Source organism: Urocitellus parryii, chromosome 7 (assembly GCF_045843805.1).
Source record: "Urocitellus parryii isolate mUroPar1 chromosome 7, mUroPar1.hap1, whole genome shotgun sequence".
In the NCBI taxonomy this organism is placed as follows: Eukaryota; Metazoa; Chordata; class Mammalia; order Rodentia; family Sciuridae; genus Urocitellus; species Urocitellus parryii.
In genome coordinates this window covers 9,803,494-9,824,202 of record NC_135537.1, presented here as the reverse complement: position 1 = coordinate 9,824,202, position 20,709 = coordinate 9,803,494, and the positions used below count along the sequence as shown (strand labels likewise).

The 20,709-nt window shown below is 45.9% G+C and overlaps 1 protein-coding gene across 1 annotated transcript in view; it reads right to left on the bottom strand.

Moving 5' to 3' along the window:
- Hhla1 (HHLA1 neighbor of OC90) overlaps nucleotides 1–20,103 on the bottom strand; it is a 32,228-nt gene extending 12,125 nt beyond the window's left edge. Inside the window, exons 1-10 of the mRNA XM_026407859.2 lie at nucleotides 20,025–20,103; nucleotides 19,160–19,219; nucleotides 15,350–15,409; nucleotides 14,509–14,589; nucleotides 12,456–12,539; nucleotides 12,285–12,368; nucleotides 6,269–6,352; nucleotides 4,561–4,617; nucleotides 4,375–4,461; nucleotides 1,765–2,016 (exon numbers count right to left, since the gene is read on the bottom strand). Coding sequence (XP_026263644.2) covers nucleotides 1,765–2,016; nucleotides 4,375–4,461; nucleotides 4,561–4,617; nucleotides 6,269–6,352; nucleotides 12,285–12,368; nucleotides 12,456–12,539; nucleotides 14,509–14,589; nucleotides 15,350–15,409; nucleotides 19,160–19,219; nucleotides 20,025–20,103 — 928 coding nt within the window. The remainder of the gene's footprint in view (nucleotides 1–1,764; nucleotides 2,017–4,374; nucleotides 4,462–4,560; nucleotides 4,618–6,268; nucleotides 6,353–12,284; nucleotides 12,369–12,455; nucleotides 12,540–14,508; nucleotides 14,590–15,349; nucleotides 15,410–19,159; nucleotides 19,220–20,024) is intronic.
- Nucleotides 20,104–20,709: the final 606 nt, after the last annotated feature.

The following is a 20,709-nucleotide window of genomic DNA, read 5'->3' as shown; positions in this document are numbered from 1 at the left end:
ATAAAATTGCAGAGGCGTGGGGTTGCTGTCAGAGGGCAAACACAGGCGTGGGCATAACATGGACATTCTAGGCGTCCTGCACTCTGCGCTGAAGCCCATGGACCAGAGGGAACTTTGTTTGCCAAGCAGAAGATAAAGAGAACTCCTCCAGGTCCCTGGGCTCTCAGCCAGCAAGGGTGTGTTTGGGGGTCGGTGGGCTCTGTCTCAAGTTTAAGGAGCTTATTTCTCATCCTGTGACCTGGCGAGAGACTGAAGGACTTGAGGGGAATAGACCTGGAGGCAAGGTTGAGCCCCTGCCTCCTCCAGGCTGTGAATTGGGGTAACTTCCTTAACTCTTTAGCCTTATCTTTATGATGGGATGAGAAGAATAATAACAATAACAATCGTGGTCACAATTCCTGTCCTCAACATCACAGGATCATCATTAGATTTGTTCAGACAAATCTTCCCTAACCGACCTTTTAAAAAAATTGTTAAGTGTTCTCACCTGCTCATTCTTTATGGTAAAAATTCTAGATTTTTCTTCCCAGTTATGCAAAACTAATCTTATTAAAGAATTTGATATCTATGAGTTAAATTGGGAACAGTTGGCATCTTTGAAATATTCAGATTTCCACCTGAAATGTGGGACATCCCTCTCTGTATTTAAATATCTCTTTATTACTTTCATTAAAGTTTGTAGTTTTTCCTATATAAAGCCAGAACTTTTTCTTTAAGGGTTATGACTTTTCTTGCCTCTAGAAACCACAGTTTTTCATATTATACTAGAAACATTTCTAATTTGAAGTCATTGTCATGATGATACTAGGTATTGTGTGAACCATTTATGGTAAATAAAGACACTCTCTAGTTGGGAGGGTTGATTCCTTCTCCTCTCCACCTCCAGTCCTCCCTGTTTCCTTATCTGCCTGCCACCTGTCCATCCCCTCCTCCCTGGGCAGCCTGTGTCTCCTGCTGTGCGGGGTGGTGGCACAGCCTCACTGGCTTGGTCATTTCTTGTCATTTCCCTGCCCGTGTCTCCCTCCCCGGCCTGGGAGCTCAGGGAGGAGCAGGAACACGGGTAGAGCCTCTGTCAACACTTGACCTATGTCTGGAAGCAGATGCATGTTTTGATGAGGGAGTGAGTGGATGCGGAGGGCTCGGGGCCATTGGTGGACAGACAACAGTGACTCTTAATGAGAGAGAAGACTCAGCTCAGAATTATTTCCAAGTAGGACATGATGGGGAAGCAGGCACTTTGAGTGGCCGGTGACAACACTGCTGACTGTGTGCTCCATAGGAGGGGAGGGCGGGGTCCTGGCGAGCCCCTGGGAGCAGCTTTCCATGCTGCTGTGTGGTCACTAACGTGTTGGGTAGCCAGTGGCAGACGGACCCACCGTGGCATAAGATGCTGACTCGTTTCACTTCCTGTGACTTGCCAGAGACAGCACTAGGTGCTGGGCTGAAGTGATAACGCTGTGCCACAGTGAGCCACGAGCGTGGGAGACATGGCCCTGGGGAGGCTGGGTGAAGGGTGTCAGGAAACTCATGGACCTTTTTCACAACTTCTTGTTAGAAGCGTCCATGTTAGCGGTCCACTGGGCCACTGATATGGCTGCCTCTGCTTGTCCTCATGGTCCCTCCACTGGCTCATAGACATCTCTTATTTCAAGGAAGCTGGAGCCTGGTGTCAGGGGGCAGACAGGGACAAAGGTGTGGCTCCTTCCTGTGGGCCTGGAGGGGCCAGGAGGGAGAAGCAGAGCACAGGGTGAGATCACATCTTACCTGAGCCTGGGTGGCTGGCGGAGGCCCTGCTGGCTGTGGCCGTGGTCCCTGCAGGAGGCCCAGGGAGCCTGCCTGTGCTCCCTGCTGCCTCTCCCTCTGAAGGGGCAGTCGTCTCCCTGGGCGGGGAGGCGCTCAGGGCAGAAGCCGGGTGTGTGCGGTGGGCCCAGTGCGGGGGGCCTGTCCTTGGCAGGCCTTGCTGGCTTTGGGTTGTGGGCTCTGAAATCCCAGCTGCTTCCCTGGTAGCTGCAGCACCTTTGGGGAGAAGGTCAATGGCAGCTTTGATAACTTTGATCCTTTGGACACAAAGAATTGCTGAATCACTGAAAGATCATCAGACAGCAGATATGTAGAAAGAATAAAGATCTCAAGCTCATTCCCAACAGTACCACGTGAAAGGTCAGTCTCCAAAAAAGCTGCATGATGAATCACTGCAGTGCACACGCCTCAGACCACAAAGGTCTTGACATTTAACCCGTCTCTTGATCAGTCGCCAAATCTATTCAGTGTCCTCAGTTACCTCGTGGTTCCAGGACTTGTCCTGGATGAGGGATTGGTCTCCTTGACATGCTCTGTGCGTATAACTAGGAACCAGAGGTGGAATTTGGGAAAATCAGGGGCTTTCTGGCAGAAATAGCTGGAAAAATGAGCCCCCCCAAAAGATAGACTTTGATTGAAAAATGATCCCCCCAAAAGGCAGATTTTGGAGAGAAATTTACTCAGTGCTGCTGTTTGTCCCATGAGGAAAAGGTGAAAGAGCCTCCGGTGTTCATTCCACCTGACCTCCCGAGGAAGGCTTGCTTGTGCAAGTGGGCATATGGCCTGGGTTGGGCATATAGGCCAGTGACTCCCACTGGCCTATAGAGTCACCTGCTCTGGGTGGACAAAGACTGGTGTTGGATTTTGGTCCCCACTTGTCCCTTTGGCAGGTAGCTGTGTGTAGGGAACAACTGACCCAAAAGCAGGAGTTACGCCTGCAGTCTCATGACCTCTGTCTGCTTTGCTCTGGGCCCACAGACACCCCACAGGAAACCCCAGCCTAAGCCTCGCTCCATGTTGGACATGGGCTAAGTGCACCCCCGCCAAACTATCACCTGGACAGACCACCAGCCACCAGGCACATTAACCTTAGTGTCCAGTTGTAAGTATGTTCCTTCTTCCTGGGCGCATGTCCTTAAAGCAACACCAAAGGGGAGAGACATCATTGAAATTGGGGGTGGGAAGGTCATGGAAAGACTGAATAAATGAGATTCACTCAGTCCTCTGATCTGTCCTCAAAATTGGGTGGGTAAAGGCAACCCACTAAATGCCCATTTTAACTTCTTACCCAGAGTCTTGTCCCATTAACAAATGAAGCCCCTCCACAGGATAATCAAGAGATGCCCCAAGATAAACACAAGTCACCGTAACCCACTGAAATAGAATTGGGGAACTGAATTGCTGGGTCCTTCATTTGACTCCACGAGACACTGATGAAGGGCATGCTGTGTGCAAGCATCTCTGTGAGGAACAGAAGGGGAAGGCAGACCAAGGAGACTCTCTCTGCCCTGGAGTGTCACCATGGAGGAGGCACACCTGTCAATGGCACTGTGATGCCACCTGGAGTATCAGTCCAGATGATGTGCAGAATGGTGTTCTAGGGCCACAGGATGCAGAAGACTGATTTTGACTGGGGATCCTTGGGCAAGAGGAGGCAAGTGCTGGCAGTTGACAGGCACACAGGGTTCTACAGCATGGTGAAATAGGGAGGAGCTGCGACACATCGCAGCATGAGCCAAAGGCACAGAAGGCATGAGCTGCTCGCCGCCTGCAAGAAGGGCAGTGGTTCCAATGTGTGGTAGCAGAGGACTTATGGGAAAGGGAGGAGGAGACGAGGGTGGGCATGAGGGCAGAGGACGCTTCTCCAGGCTAAGGGCCTGGACCCTCTGGGGCTGCCTGGAGTTCTGACATCGAGGGGACCTCACCCACGTTGTGCTGGAAGACCATTGCCCTTGGCAGGAATGGATATTTAGAGACACCGGGGATATGACAAGGAGCACTTGTTCAGAGGCTATTCCGAGCCCAGATTCTCACGCAACAGCCGGGAATCTCAGAGGCCTGGGGAGGTTTCAGCACTTCATTTAGCTAGAAACGACAGTTACATGGAGGGGAGAGAGAGGGGACTTAAAGGCGGTTCCAAAAGTGCCACCTGGTGACAGGGAATGGACAGGAAGGTGGGCACGTGGGGGTGCAGAGGATGGGTGGCTGGAGGATGTGCATTAGAGAGTGACAATGTCTCTAGATCTGGGCCCCAAACGAAAACATCTTAAAAGCCAAATAGTTGATGTAAGAAAACTTGTGAAGGCAATAGCGGGCAGAGGGAAATCTGGGAAATGGGAGAACAGTCCCCTCCTAAAGGGGCATGGGTACAGCTGCCACTCAGCTCTGGTTGTTTTTTGCCATGGGAAGAATCCACAGCTGCCAGAACGTCTTTTGCAACATATTCCAGAAAATGATTTTCAGTGGTGAGATCATCTGATTTTTAACACAGGAGCTAAATAAAATGCCCCAGGACCGCATTTGTTCTCCAGTTCAGCGGTGGTCTCCACGGTAGGCTTTTGGGGGTGTACTCACCCAGAACTCCAGACAGGCTGCTGGTAAACGTGTAGTTGATCACGGGGGCTTTCTCCACCATCTCCCAGAAGTCAGAGAGATTCCGCCCTGCAAAGGTCACACCCATAGGAGGAAATCCTGGGCTGTCCCCTGGAGACCTGTGCTTATTGCGCAGTCCAGAGAGCTGGCAAGGGCACCGCGGCTCACCTGACTCTCCGGCCATCACGCAGATGAAGAGGCAGTCGGATTCATTGGTCTGACTCACTGTAAAATGAACCAGCACAGGACGGGTCAGCAAGGGGTCTGCAGCTGTACGTCTAGTTGAAATAAAATTTGAGCTGGAAGTACCTAGCTCAGGACGAGATAGGGGAGTAAAACTAACTCCTTATAGGGCAGCTCTGATTTTCTGATTTACTTTTGTTTGTTTGCTTGGTGGGGCTGAGGAGGCAGGAGATGGTGCAGTACAATGTAGTGGCTAAGAGCACAGTTGGGTGGCAGGGGTCAGCTTCCAGGGTACAGTATCAACTCAGCCACTTACTAGCTATGCACTCTACAAATGACTGAACTTCTTGACTTCTCCAGGACTCAGTTCACTCACCTTTACAAGGGAAAAAATTCAAATTCCATAATCTTTTTTTTTTTTTTTTGTAATTCCCCAATCCCCAGATCTCGTAAAGTAGAAAGTTTTGTATGACCTTGATGGTAAAACCTGACTTGACAGATGTGAGATTGTATAGTCTTTACCTATTCCACTTGGTGCAAGGGTCAAACATTTTGCTGAATGAACATTGATGTGTTTGATCACCACAGGCTTTCCTGGATAGGGGTATTATGTATCAGTATGGTGTAGTCTCTCCATGAGACCTTCAAAATCTGAAAACTTCTGAATTCCTAAGTATACTTGTTCCTGGGGTCGCTGCTTAAGGGACAGAGGACATGTGGTTGCATGCTGCTTAGAGGATTGTTGTGAAGACCCAACGAGGTGATGTGTGAAGTCCTGACTATGGTGCCTGGCAGAGAGAGGAGGCTTGTCCTTAGCCAGGGTGACGACGACAGCTGTGTTGATGTGTTATTAGCGTCATGTGCAACGGCATAGTGACCAAAACACAGGCCAAGAGCCAGATTGCCTGGGTAGAATTCTGTCTCCGTAGAGTGATCCTGGGCCAACTGCTCAGCCTCTGTACGCCACAGCACAGTTTCCTTGCTAAAGTGGGGTTACACGCAGTAGCTACCCCATGAGGTTGTAGTGAGGATCCAGTGAGAGGAGGATGTAGAAGGTGTTGGGAGAGCCGCTGGCACCTAATGACATCTACTGAGATTTTCCCCTTCTCCCTCCCTCCTGCCTGCTCAGCTGCAGCTGCCCTGTAGATCACCATATCACCAGGCTGCCGAGACCAGCTGCTGGGCTGACATCCAGATCTGTGCCTTTCAAAGTGGATTCCGGTGGAGTGTGATTTGCTTGGGGGATTCACAAAGCCACCTCCTAAATGAGGCATGTCTTTCTTAATTGCTTTTAAAACATGGACTTAGGCTCCATGTGGATCTAGATCTGAATTCTGGCATCAACATGAAGCAAGATATTCAACCTCCTTGGGTCTCAGCTTTTTCTCATCTTTGAAAGTGGAGGACAGCTGTCCACCAGAAGCTGTTTTCTGGAATCTGCCGAGATTCTCCTAACTTTGAGCCTTGAATTTGTTTTCCAATTTCTGGGCCCCAAGAACAGTTCTGATTGAAGAAGGAGCTGCCCAGTGCTGGTATCAGAAATCGGAACGTGAGGATGATCTCAGTGAGGCTCACATGAAGGTTCACAGCAGCCAGACCCATGGCAGGGGAGCACGGGAGACCTGTGAAGCCTGTTTATGCCCCAGGATGGGTGCCAACCTTGTGCTTGCCAGGAACCATCAAATAAACCCACCTGAGAGGATGGAGGTTGACTTAAAGATCTCAGTGAGGTAGCTGGTAGAATTTCCAATGATGTCCACCAGGAGGGCTGTGAAATCTGCAAAATGGGTTTAGGAGGCTTAAATTTAACCATTCAAAGATTTAGGGGAAAACAGACTGTATTTGGATTTTTCAGAAAAAAATTTCAAGTTTGATATATTCAATGTAGTAAGTAATATTAATAATCATAGAGAGAAAAATTACTAATCATGAAGAAATCCATAAAGGGTCAATTATTTACAAGCAGAAAACTTGGTTAAAATTTTGTTATAATCCCCTTTCTCCTTCCATTGCCCTCTCCCCACCGGTTTCTCTGCTAGTAGCAAAGAGATATGAAAAGCTACATCATAGAATAATGGTTTTCTGGGTTTTCCCTCATTATTTCATCTAATTGTTTCAGAGTATCCAATCACTCTGATGTAAAGCAGACCCATAGATATGTAGTGCAGATTTTCATAATTTTAGAATTTGAATATTCAATATCAAACTTAGTGGTGGGGTTACAAACCACAGGTTGTCAACAGAGATGAAGCACTTTATAAAGTATCCTTTATAAAGAACCTCTCCTTCTGTCCACTTGGCTAAGAGGGAAGATGGGGGTAGACTGGGAGATTTTCACAATAATCCAGGTAATAGAATCATTGAGAACTTTTTTGGGGGGCAAGATTTGAACAGGAGCATTGGTTGGCATGTTGGCACCATTGGTCAATAAAAGTTCTTTCCATGTTCCTTGTTAAACAGCTGCTACCTCCATTCATTCGTAGCTTTCCAGGACCCAACAAGTTGGCACTTTAAATGAGAAAGTCCTGCTATAGGAGCTTCAGACAGTGATTTTCTAGAGGAAGTTTCTTGGGTGAAGCATGATTTCCTACCAGACCTTGCACAAAAGTGTTTTTCACTAAGTAATGGGATGATGAGTTTGGACAGGAGCAAGCTGACTAGAAAACACAAAACTCATATATTCAAGGAAATGTCACATGACAATCCATGGTTGGTTGGTGCACCAAGAGGAAGTGGGCATCCCTATGTGGGAGCCAGAGCCAGAACGTATTCTACTACATCCACATGATTAGTTTCCCGGAGCAAAGGGTGGTAATGAACCTTTGCAGATGTAGACACCTGTCCATGCAGCAAGTTGGTAAACCTGGGAATGTTCCTTTCTACATCATATACAGAAACTGAAGAAGGCTGAGTCTCTCATTACTTACTCCATCTATTTCCCAAAATTCTTCTTTGTTTATCAATTCATTTATTTAATAAATATTCATTGAGTCTTTGCAGTGTGTCAAGCACCTGCTAGGTACTGAAGAGTTTTGTAAAACATACAGAAAAAGCTGAAGTTAGAGTGTAACAGACTCAGAAAGAGGACAGTGACGTGCCAGGTTGGGAGGCACTAGGAATAATGCACAGAAGCTGTGTGCACGGCTCTGGAGCCAGACACCAATGATGGGGCCAGTTTCTTCCCAAGGCTCAGAGGGTAGATGGGATTTCCCAAGGTCTGACAGTATGTGGCAAAGCCTGGATTTTAGCTGAGGTCTGCCTTGGGCCAGAGCTTCCCCTCTTCCCAGTATTCCCACCTCCATTCATGCAGCCTCTTACTCAACTCCTCAGCCAACTGCCCCTTTAGAATCCCTTCCACACTCTATTAGCAGCTTGGAGGAGAAACTGTTATTAGTACTTTCAAAATCTTCTTTGTTTTAATGAAAATTTTATTATCTAGTTTACTAAAAATGCTCACAGAGAAATTATTTCTGACTTCATTCATGTATAAATAGAAGGTAGGTAAAAATCCTTTTTATCTATCCAATTGGTAATCATTTAAGACTGTTTCTTAATACTCAAGGTGGCATGGATTTGGAAAAGTTGTGCATGGAAATATTGTAGATAAGAGTATAAACTTATGCACAATTTCTAGAAGAAATTTCAGCAATTTAGATCACCATAAAATTGTTTCCCTGTCAGCCAACAACTGTTTCAAGGGCTATCTCCTACAGGGATAATTGGGCAAATAGTCCAGCGAGTCTACCCAGGTGCGTTATGGTATTGCTTAAAATTGTAAAAATATCAGGAATCAGCAGTTTATATCAAGAGGAGATAAATTGAGTAAATTATGTAACTTCTTTCCATGAATACCATGAATTCATACAAGGTGAGGAACACATACATCTTGAAAATGGAGTTGTTTTAAAGAAATCCTCTCCCAAATTCTTTTAGTAAGAGAACATCTAATTTCAGCTGGAGAAATGCTGGGTTAGTGTAATGACTACACTTTCAAACTTGCTTTGCAGGTGGGTGTGGTCATGGCACTAAATTCTGGGCAATATAAAGTGAGAGAATTTAAAATGTGTCTATGCTATGCACAAATAGTACTGCCTTCCAACACATCTCTCCCCATCCTTTTAACTGGAGGGTGGGGTAGCCACAGCCACCTTGCACTTTGACAAGGACAGTATCATTTGGGAGGCAGAACAACAAGCTAGAAGGACCTGGGCCACAGTGCAGCTCTGGCATGCCCACTCACATGGTCATGCATGAAGGCAATTCTCTATTGCTTCTTTATGCCACCCTATTTTGGGGCCATTTGTTGTAGTAGCCCAGTCTGTATTTTAAATAATGCAGAGAGTGGGTTCCTATATATAGGGTGGAATGGCTTGATAGATGGGTAGGTATTTGGAATGCGTAAGCGTGTTAGATGACTGGTGGAAGGTGGTTAGGCAGATAGATTAGGTAGCCTTAGAGAGAGTCCATCAAAATGTTAATAGTGACCACCTATGGATGTTGTGCTCTCAGCTATTCCTGGTTTCTTGGTTACGTTTGTCCATGTTGCATGACATCTTGACATCATAGTATGTTGAAAATCTAAACTAAGTCATATGGGGGGGGAAAAAGAGAATATGTGAATCTACCTTCAAAGAGGGCTCTATGTTAGAGTTGAGAATACTAAAAAGAAAACGATCCAGTCTGAAGATTATCCAGAGAGACATCCCCCCTAAAGGCTTTGAGCAACGGCACAATGCTGGCCCAGGAGCACAGGCCCTCACGGCAGCTGTCCAAGGGGGAGAAGTGTCAGGCTCCTTGCTCCTTTTCACACCCTGGGGAAATTGCTGTGGCTTACACAGCAGCAACCCAATATGCTATTTTATCAGTAGACAGCAATCTATAAATCAAATTATTTTCAAATAATTATTTTAAGTTTATGGAAGTATGCTTTGGTTCATGAAGTACAACTAAAACTGTCTCTAGGCAGGTGTGACTTCAAATTTTCTTTCTTTCTTTCACACATCAGGGTAAAGATTCACCCAGCACAAACCTTGAATTGCAAGGCTAATGAAATGGTTGTGGGAAAGATATGATTATGAAGAACTCTCTTCCTCTTCAAATGTATTTTGTTAGATCCTAAAGATTCAAAACAACCTTGAACCAAAAGAGCAATGCTAGAGATATCACAATGCCTGATTTCAAATTTGCTAAAGAGCCATCGTAACAAAAGCAGCATGGCACTGCCCCAGAAACTGACACATTGACCAGTGGAATGGAACAGAAGACACAGGACAAACCCAGGCAGCCACATCCATCTGGATCCTGACGAAGGTGCAAAAAACATACATTGGAAGGAGATAGCCTCTTCAACAAATAGTGCTAGACACTGGTCATCCATGTGGAGGTGACTAAAATTAAATCCTATCTCTCACTGCACAAAAGTCAACTAAATATGGACTGAAGACCTAAACATAAGACCCCAAACTAGGAAACTGCTAGAAGAAAACACAGGAGAAGCACTTCAAGAGGTAGGCACAGGCAATGACTTCCAGAACAGGGCTCCAGTAGCTCAGGAAATAACAGCAAGCACCAACTAATGGGGCGGCATCAGATTTAAAAACTTCGGCCCAGCACCACACAGTGAAGACAGAGCCTGCAGAATGGGAAAAATCTTTGCCAGTTCTTCTTCTGACAGGGGACTCACATCCAAAATACACAAAGAACTCAGAAAGCCTCACACCAAAAAAAAAAAAAAAAACAAAACAAAACTAAGCAAAACAAACAACCCAATGAATATCAGTAGGCAAATGAACTGAGCAAACACTTCTCAAAAAAAAAAAAAAAAAGAACTACAAACGGCCAATAATTATATGAAAAAAAGCTCAACATCTTTAGCCATTAGGTAAATGCATATCAAAATTACATTGAGATGCCATCTCAACTGTCAGATGAGCTGTCATCAAGATACAATAAACGATGCACATGCTGGCAAGGACATGGGGGAAAGGGACCCTTATACACTGCCGGAGCAAGGTGTAGTTAGCTCAGCTACTACAGAAATCAGTATGGAGGTTCCTCAGAAAACTATAAATAAAACCATCCTATGATCCAGCTACTCCTCGGCACATACCTGAAGGAATTAAAGTCCCAGACACTAGATAACTGCATTCCCATAGCCATTGCAACACAATTCACGGCAGCCAAGTTGCAGAAGGAACATGGATGCCCATCAATGGATAAATGGATAAAGAAAATGTGGTGTCTCTATACTCAGTGGTGCGTTCTCAGCCATAGAGAAGAAACCAGATCATTTGCAGGACAATGGATGTAACAGGAGATCATAAGACAACTCAGAGTGGCAAGTGCCACATTTTTCCTAACTGTGGGGTCCAGGAGGGAAGTAAAACATAAGATCTCTGGGAAGACTATCACGGAAGAGGAAGGGTGACAGTACAACAGGGTCCCTTCAGGCTCCGATACACACCTTGCTGCTCCACCAGGCTTATTTTAAAACTCGTGCTGGTTTTTGCTTTCCTTCCCTAACACAGGGTGAAAGTAGACTAACACTTGTTCATCCAGGTTCATCTATCATGTCCCCCATTGCATGGAAGAGTGTCCCTGCCCACAAGAGTAAAGAAGCCCCCATCCCGGGCCCTGGAGCAAGGGCTCCCCCGTGGACACCTGATGGACACTGATTAATTATATCTGCTGATAACGTGTGGACCCGGGCCCTTGTTTTCCTCTTTTAAAAGCCCCAGGGTGTCCTGACAATGAGAATCACAGCCTCTGGGACAGGAGTGCCCGATGTTTCTCCTTTGTTAGCAAATCACTGAACTTTTTCCTTTTTCCCAAACCTTGACCTCACTATTGGATCAGCAATGGAGACGCGGACTGAGTTTCGGTATCAGGGTAGGGTAGGTGATGGGGGTGGATATCATCAAAGGATGTCATTTGCAGGTACCAATATGCCACAATGAAACCCATTATTCTATGTAGTTTCTTGAAATTTGCAAGGTGAGTTTAATAAGACATATTAAGTACTCTGTGCAGGGTCTGGCACATAGTGCTGATATTATAGTAAATCTTAATAATTATTATCTTTAAAACTTTCAGTGTTGGTTTAGAAATTCCACTTTGGGGAGTCTACGTTCCTAAAATAATCTGAAACAGGGAGAAACTTTATACACAAAGATGTTCAGTGCAGGATGGTTTATATTGGGAACAATCTAAAATCTACCCAAAAGTCCAACCCTTTTCTCTTCTTTTTGTTTCTTGCAGTGCCAGGGAGCAAACAGGGCTTCACATAGGCAAGGCAGGTGCCGTACCAGGGAACTACGTTCCCAGCCCCTGCGACCTTCTTTTTCTAACTCAAAGTTTCTGGGACATTTTTTTCGATGCAGAGGAAACATCTGGCCACACCCACTCATCTGTGGGTTGCCTGTGGCTGTTTTCCAAAGCTTGATCACACATAGCCCATCTTCCTGATGACAGATGGTCACGCTGTTCCCTGATGGTGCTGTGTGAACCTTGTCTTTGCCCTTTTGTGCACACGCAGCCATTCCTCTACAGTCAAACCCAGCAAGTAACTTTCTGGGACAATGAATGTGAATATATTTAAACACAAAAGATCTCACTGTATTTTCCTACCTTACAACAAAGAGCGGGGACATGTTTAAAAGGGCACAAGAGAAACTGGAAACACGGTGAGTCTTGCAGCCGGCTCCACCCACCTGATAAGTCGTTGGTGCGGTTGTTTAAGCAGTAGCAGTACCTCGTGGGGAATCTGGCCGGGTCCACTGTCTTCAGGTTAGAAACTGGGAAGAGAAGCCATCACACAGTGGCCTGACACCGGCTGACCTTCCCCACCAGGAGCACCACCGGGAAGGGCCAGCGCCACTCACTGTTGTAAATGGCCACTGAGAACTTGTGGAAGGCGAAGGAGCTGTAGGAGGTGATGCTCAGCAAGGAGAAGAACTTCTTGCTATCTGTCCAGAGGTGGAGATGAAAACACAGAATATAATAGTATATAAACACTATATGTGAGCAAATAGACAGTGAAATTAATGCGTAATAAGCCAATGATGAAAGTGAACACAGATAATAAAACAACAAAGACCAAACGACCCGCTGCCGCCCGCCTTCCCCCGGCTCTGCTGTCTTTCTGAAGCCACGGCGACTCTTTGAGTAGGAATCCCAAGCGTAGTTCCCTGAGGCTGCTGTCACCAATTTCCACAAACTTGGTGGCTTTGAACAGCAGAAATTTGTGCTGCCACAGTTCTGGAAGACTAGGGTGGTGGGTGTGCCCAGGATTCTGAATTTTAACAAGTGCCTGGAGTAAACTTTTATTGGTGACTGTGACCCACCAGGGTAGTGGCGGGGACAGTAGAACTGAGGCCCATTCTGCCTCAGTTCCTGGGCACAACCCCTTAGGGCCTGATTCCATACACTAGGTGGGAAGCCCTGACCGTGTTCTGTGAGCTCCTTGGGATATGGGTTCTGCAACGGAGTCTGAATACGCAGGCACTCAGTTCCTCGAGGTTTTCTGATGGTAAGAATTACCAAAGGCATGTGCTAAAAATGTACTTCCAGAGTCACAGCTAAGACTAAATGAATCAGAATCTCCAGGCTCAGGGTCTGGGAGCCACATATTTAATAGATGCTCCAGGTGTTTCTGATCATGCAGCAAGTGTGGAAAACCTTGGGTGAGCTCATAGGCTTGGGTTAAACTGACCTGAATTCCAGTCTGAATGGGGGGTGTGTGTGCCTGGGTTTCTGTGTCTGTGAAATGGGAGTGGGAGCACCTTCTCATGGGCTATGCGGGTTAGATTAGGCATTGAAGAGGCTGAGCTCCTGAAGGTGCCAGTCACAGCTTTTGATTCTGCAGCATTCTGCAGAGCCTGGTGCAGGGCCTTGCAGGGGACAGGATGGGGTTAACAGGAGCTCCGGAGTGCAGCCTGTCCTGCTGTCCGCTGCTTCAGTCTCTCCAGAGTTGGCATGATGATCCATCACTCCCTGCTATCGTACATGGCCCCAGGCAGCTCTATCGATGGCAGCTCTGCTGTGAGCAGCATGAGGGCGGGCCATATCTTTGCGGCTAGAGCTTCACACATTGAGATGGGAATGGAATAAGCCCTCAAATAACGTTGGATAAGTAAATGACTAAGTGGACAGGCATAAAGCCACCGCATACAGTTGTGTAGTGTGTGTACTGCACCATCCTAGGGAATGCCATGAACACAGACCTCAGTATTTGAATGAGGCTCTTCAGCTCCCTGGCCCTGCAGGGCTTCTCATTCTCTGCTTGTCATGGTCGCTGCCTACTTTACCTCTTCACCTCCCGGAATATGAGTCCTTCAGGACAGGGATCTTGCTGGATTTGTTCACTGTTTTGCCACCAACACTTAGAATAGGGAGCACCTGGTACATGACAGGTGCTTCACAAATATTTATTGAATGAAGTGTAATATAGATAATGAAGTAAAGACTGGGCTTTGCTTTCATGCTTTGCTTCATTTTAGCAGGTCCTACTTCTAGCCATCTACTTCCTGATTCTTATAATAGTAGATTCATATATTCCCATTTATTAAGTATATACTATCTAAAAGAACATAGAAAGGAAGTTGATTGCAATGGTATTTTACGCACTCAGTAGGACTCATTATGCTTTAAGGAGAGAAACTTATCTAATGGATAATTTTTGCTATTTTATGGCTATAAGAGTTTTGTTTATGACTCCTGCCCATACAGCGTGTCTGGGGTGTAGTTTGCTTTCAGAATGCTGGTAGACTCCTACCTCTCACTGGTATTTTCAGTCTCCTTGTGGGTTAGACAGCACTCTGTATTCTCCCCGCCCCCAGCACGGAGAGACCGAGGCACAGTGGAGGGGTGTATCTGGCCCAGGTGGCAGATGGGTACAGAAGAGAAGGTGTAGAGGGTGCGGACAGCAGTCCTTACCTTTTAAAGCTCTGCTCAGCATCCCGTTCACGAGCTCCGTCAGGTTCAGTGCCGACAGATCCACAGACCTGGCAGGGACCTCTGGAAGAGGTGAAAAGGCAAGGCTGCCCGCCGGCTGTCCTCCATAGAGGCAGCCTCTCCTTTCTAAAGGGCAGGCAGATGAACTTTCACTCTGGCTGGGGGCTGCACACGTGCCCAGTGCTAGGCACAGGGGGCTTGAAGACAAGGAGAGGTTTCTACCAGGAACTCAAGAGGCGACAGTCAACCACACACATGGTGACCAACATGGTGACCAAATGAAGCCCCCAAACCCTCAGGATTGTTTCACCTCTGCCTTGGAGGGGCTTGGGGTTGGTGGGACACTTGTCACCTGCAACGGGAAGCCCAAAGGATATCACATGAGGTCTAGGTGGCTCTGAATTTGGAAATAAGTGCTCTGTGTGAAAGAGGGGTGTAAATCCTGATGGGCCACTGACATCACCAGAGAAGATTTGGTTTCAAAGTCCACGATTTTGATGCTTGGGCTCCCTTCTCAGAGCTCCGGGTTTCATAGGTCATCAGTATGAAAAAGCAAAACCCCCAGGTATCAATGTGTGCAGCCACGTGGACAGACACTGCCAGGGGAAACCCCTCCTCTCCCAAGTGTTGCTTGAAACTGATGGACCTGGCAGCAACGGTGCTCCATGCTCCCCTTAATATTGCTGCAAGCCTTGTCTTCAACTTACATTAAATGCTCAGTTAACAATCAGAGATGCTGCTACCCTACTGTCAGGGAGGTTCAGGGAGGTGGTAGAACTTGCAGCAGCCCATATCTGTGTGAAGTGGTCGGGGGGAGACTCACCGGTGTTAGCGAGAAACGCCACCCCCTTCTCCTTTCTCTCTTCTCTTCTAAGGACAGACACTAGGAAGGAAAAAGTTTTCATGACCGAAATGCAAGTCCCCATTCCCAGCCTCAGGGAGCTGGAGAAGTTGGAGCCCTGCTGTAGCTGGCCTCAGGCTCCGCAGTATAATAAGGTCCCTGGGGGAAACTGAGAAAGGCAGCTCCAGAGTCCTCTTGCAGGCACCCTCACCTCCTAATCTTAATCTCCCAGAGATGGGTGTGGCCTGCAAATCTACATCTTAATAAATATAAAAGATGATTACAACACGGAGTCTAATCTACCCAACTCCTTAACTGGGTCAGGAAACTGAGCACAGCAAGAACTTGCCTTCACTGTACCAACTGAGCAATGGTAACAAAGGGCTGAGAATCGACTTCCTAGAACTGCAGAGAAGAGGTCCCTCCAAAGCGTCAGGTTGCTTGTCTACTTGGCAAAGTTTGTGATGTCCAAGAAAATATCAAAGGAAATTTTGAAATGTCAAAAGCATTCATTCATTTATTCAACAGATACTCATGGAGGGCCTAGCAAGGTGCTAGGTGTTGGGTACAATGAGGTAAACTGGAAATAATCGTCTCTACCTCCAGGAAGCTTCCTGTCTGTGGCTTGGGCAGCAGGAGATTCACCTGTAATGACAGGTGAGAGATGTCAATACAGGGAACAGCAGGGTGCTCTCAACACTCTTCTGAGCTCACTAAGCTGGGGATGGAGAAGGCCTCCTGAGGAAATGACTGACCTGGAGGATCAGTTAGCTTGCATTAGAGGAGTTACTGCCACACTATATCTGCTACTGTCCTTGCTGCAGCCATAATTAAACGTTAATGCTGGGCTGGGTTGTGTCTCAGCAGCAGAGCGCTCGCCTAGCACATTCGAGGCCCAGTTGGATCCTCAGTACCATATAAAAATAAATAAAGGTATTGTGTCCAAATACAACTAAAAAATAAAAAGTTAATGCTTATTTTCCACATGTACATTTAGATAGAGAGGGTGATTTATGTCCATTTTATAGATGGAAGAACCAAAGGCCCAGAGAGTCTGAAAGAGGTACCCAGCACTCCAGAGTAAGCCAGGGTGAGCCTAGTTACCTGTTGCTCCTGGGAGAGCCCCATCTTTCTCCTTATTAATGCCTCTGTTTCCAGACACTGAAATAAAAATTTTTATCAGGAAAATAGTATCCTGGAAGTGCAGCTTCATGTAATTTATCCATCTGAAGGGGGAGAAAATTGAGATGCATAAAAGTTAAGCCCACAGCCAGCTAGAGGCTAAGATAAAACCCTCTGCTTGTCCGTGCTGCTTCCACATGCTTTTTTTTTTTTAAATTTCATTTTAGTGTGATAAGAACAATAAATATGAAGTCTACCCCCAACCACATTTTTCTGGCACAGTATGGTATCGTTAGCCATAGGCACTGTGTTGTACGGCAGAGCTCTAGAACTTCTTCATCTTGTAGATCTGAAACTTTATACGTGTTGAACGACAAACTCGGCGTCCTTCCTCCTCCATCCCCGGTGACCACCTTTCTCCTCTCTGTGCTGTGAGCCTCTCTCTTCCAGGGTCCTCATGTAAGTGCCCTGCTGTGACTGGCTTATTCCATGGAACACTGTGTCCTCAGAATTCATCTGTGTTGTTGCAAAAGGAAGGATTTTCTTCTCTCAAAATTGAATCATATTCCATTCTATGTAAAGGCCACAAGTTCTTTATCCATCCATCCACCGATGGCTAGGTAGCCTGTGCCCTCCTGCTTTTCAAGTATCCTACTGAAGCTGAGGTCGGGTCAACTTTTGCCTGCTTACACCATTGTGGCTTTTTACCAGTTATCAAAGTTTTTTTTGGTTAAATACCAGATCTTCTGGGGTTAGAGACACATGAGGGCTATGAATTCCCTTTCCCCTAACATGGCTGCCAGAGGTAGAGGGGTTGTGTTACAACAAAAGGAACTTTGAGACAAACATAAATTATTAAGCAGGTCAAGCTATCAAATGACTTGTTCACTGGCTTGGAAGAGTCCAGCTCTGTCTCCTCAGGTGCTCTGAGTAGCACTGTACCTGCACAGTCTGCCCTGGAGCAGCCCCTGAGATCTGGGGGGGGGCACCCCCAGACCTGCTGGCTACCCACCCAGCAGCAGCAGCCTCTGTGCAGGGTACAGGGCTACTGAGGGCTGCTGCCTGGCATGATGCGCACACTTTTCTGCCACGGTGGTCAGCCTGGTTCAGTCTTTCTGACCATAATTCTCTCTCTCTCTCTCTCTCTCTCTCTCTCTCTCTCTCTCTCTCTCTTTCTCTTTTGTTATTAGTTTGCTATTTTAAGTAAATAAATCTATTCACATTGTTTTTACTTCCATAAATTTAGGTGTATTCTCATTGATTTGATAGTAATAATTTTAGATTTAATAGAATCTAATAAATCATACACGATTCCTGCAAAATAATCTCTCAGAAATAAATGGAATGGCTTCAAGGAATCCATCCCATCTTCTTGAATTCATACTTATGGACTATGCATATGAAAATAAATATTAAATTAAAATTATGCCAAAATTATTATATTTTCTGACCATAATTCTTGAACAGACTCCTTTTACTTAAAAAAAAAAAATTATGCCTAGCACTCCTTTTTCTAATTGCAAATCCTTGGGTGGATTTTAGTAACACTATTTGAAGTGTGAACTAAATACCCCTGAAGCACAAATTATGGAATAAGATGTTATACAGAAGCATTTTTCAAATAAATTTCTGGATATATTATATAAATTCATTATTCTATTCTATTTTTGGATAAAAAAGCCACCTTGGGGAATGGGTAGCTCAGTGGTGGAGTGCTTGGTTAGCATGGGGGAGACCCTGGCCTCCATCCCCAGCACCTCCAAAACACAAGCAGACAGTGGCATCTTTACAACGGAAGGTACCTGACACATCGCATGCTTCTTCACACTGAGTATTTTATCACCTCTCATCCTTTATGATTACCTACAGAACAGGTACTGTGTTCTCATTTGAGGAGGAGAAAATTGGAAGTTCAATAGGGTTAACATTCATGAAAAATGATCCTGCTTGTTCACATATTGGTGCCTCTGGCATCCTTAGGGAAAGGGGAGGAGTGGGCTGGGGAAGCGTCTTATCTTTATATACCTTTGTACCTTGTGTAATTGAATTATGTGAGTGTTCTAACTAATTAAAGATAAAAATTTAGAAAATTAAAAGTAACTTTCATGACTCTCCCACCTAAAAAGCATATAAAATTATTTGCTTATTTATCAAAAATTTAGGTCAGGCTTGGTGGCTCACGCCTGTAACCCCAGTAAGTCTGGATGCTGAGGCAGGAGGGTCAGAAGTTCAGGGTCAGCCTGTCAACTTAGAGACACTCTGTGTCAAAATAAGAAAAAAATAGGAAGAGAGCATTGCTCCCTGACTCTGTTCCGTACCGTGCCAGGTATTCGTCATCTCTGCACAGCCAATTTCATACCATCACAAAGGAAAGGCAAAGAGAGATGAAACTATTACGAAGGTGATGATGGCCAATGACAATACTTCCCATTATAAAACCCTCTGTCACTGGTGGGATGTCGGATTGGTCTTTGTGATTTAATAAGATTGTGAGAGAATCCAAGTATCCCACAAGCCATAAGGTCAGCTGCCGCCCATGGGAATGATGACGGTGACTGTCAGAGCGTTAGCTGCAGACTCGGTCTCCGGCCATGGAGAGAGAAGGGAGGCACAGAGGGTCATGGAATTTGCCCAAGAATGGTGAGCGCAGGAGGAGACCTGCCCATTTACCTGTTCTAGGTAGGAAGGTCATTCCCTTTTCTTTCTTGGATTCTCCCGTAATGCCAGACACTAAAGTAAAAAATGTTTCATGAGAGAAATTATTACCCAGAGGTAACATCAGAGAGAATTTAAATTTGAATTGCCCATTTTATAGATGAGAAAATTGTGATTTGCTTAAAATCCCACATGTAGTCTGCTCATTCGTCCAATCATTAGCCATCAAATACTTAGTGACGAACTGTTAGAACACTAGAACTTGATGACACCATCGAGCCCCAGGGTCTGCTCAGTGTTGTGAGTGGGGACTGTGAGTGGGGACAGCAGGAGCCTGATCTCATGTCAGTGACCCGGAGGCCTTCCTGTGTGTGTGTGTGTGTGTGTGTGTGTGTGTGTGTATGTGTGTGTGTGTGTGTGTTGGGGAGGGGGTATTAAGCCTTGACTTGAAGGATGAGTCGTGTTCGGGTAGGATTTAGTTGGCCGAGAGGGCCTTCCATGGGCAGGGTAGCATAGCCAAAGGCCTGCAGTGGGCACATCATTTTGAAGAACTGACAGAGGCTAAGGTGATGGAGACCATGGGAAAAAAGAGGCTGGGATTTGTAGGAACGGGTGAAGGTGAGAAAAGAAGGGCCTGTGGAGCACCTGGGGCTCAGGACAGTCCCCTGAAGGAGGGCGTCATTGAGTGATGTTTGGGGAGTGAAGGAGAGAAATGGGAGGAGGAATCAAAACATAAAAACCAAAATGGACTTACAGTGGCCATTTTGATCAGATTCATTTAGGGTTAGGGTTGAAACATTGGCTGCTGAGATTCTCAAAGCACAATGAATACCCAAATTTCCTATATAGAGCAGATACTTCTGGAACTGACCAGACCTACCTGTGTTCCCGAGCAACAGGACACAGACAAGTCCCATGCATAGCCTTAGTGGGGGACCATGCAGCAGGAAGCTTGGCATGTTGTGATCCTCTGGCCACCTGGAAGCAGACAAGTTGGCACTTAGAGGGAATAGGGTTGAATATTAAAAACATGGATGCAGAAAGTACTTGGAGATCAGCACATGGGGAGTCATTAGAATAACAATCTGAAAAAGGCTTTGAAGTAGTTAGTATAGGTTGGGTTAAGTTGAGATAACAATATTAACCCCATTATTGTCTCAGCTTAATTCAACAACAAAACTGATTTCTTGTATATAATCCACACTTGACTAAAAACAATTTGATAGTGAACATGGACTCACTGGGCCCAGGCGGGGGTGGGGGGGCCTAGTTGGTGGTTCTCCCTCTTCATGGAAAATTGCATTTTGAAAGGTTTTGCTTACATTAGGAATGAAAATTCCTGTGGAGTTTTCTGGAGATTTCCCAGAAAACATTTTAATTGCTTTTTTATTCTTGGTAGGTGCCTGACTGGTGTTTCTTCTGAGTGCCACTCTAAACAAAGACAGACCTTACAAAGAATCAAAAGGCTGGGGTTTCTTGGAGTTCTTTTTGGAGTTCTCTTATCCCTGCTCCACCCCAACACCGAAGCACCTGGGGTCAAGTTCCTCACACACAGATTTCGAGGG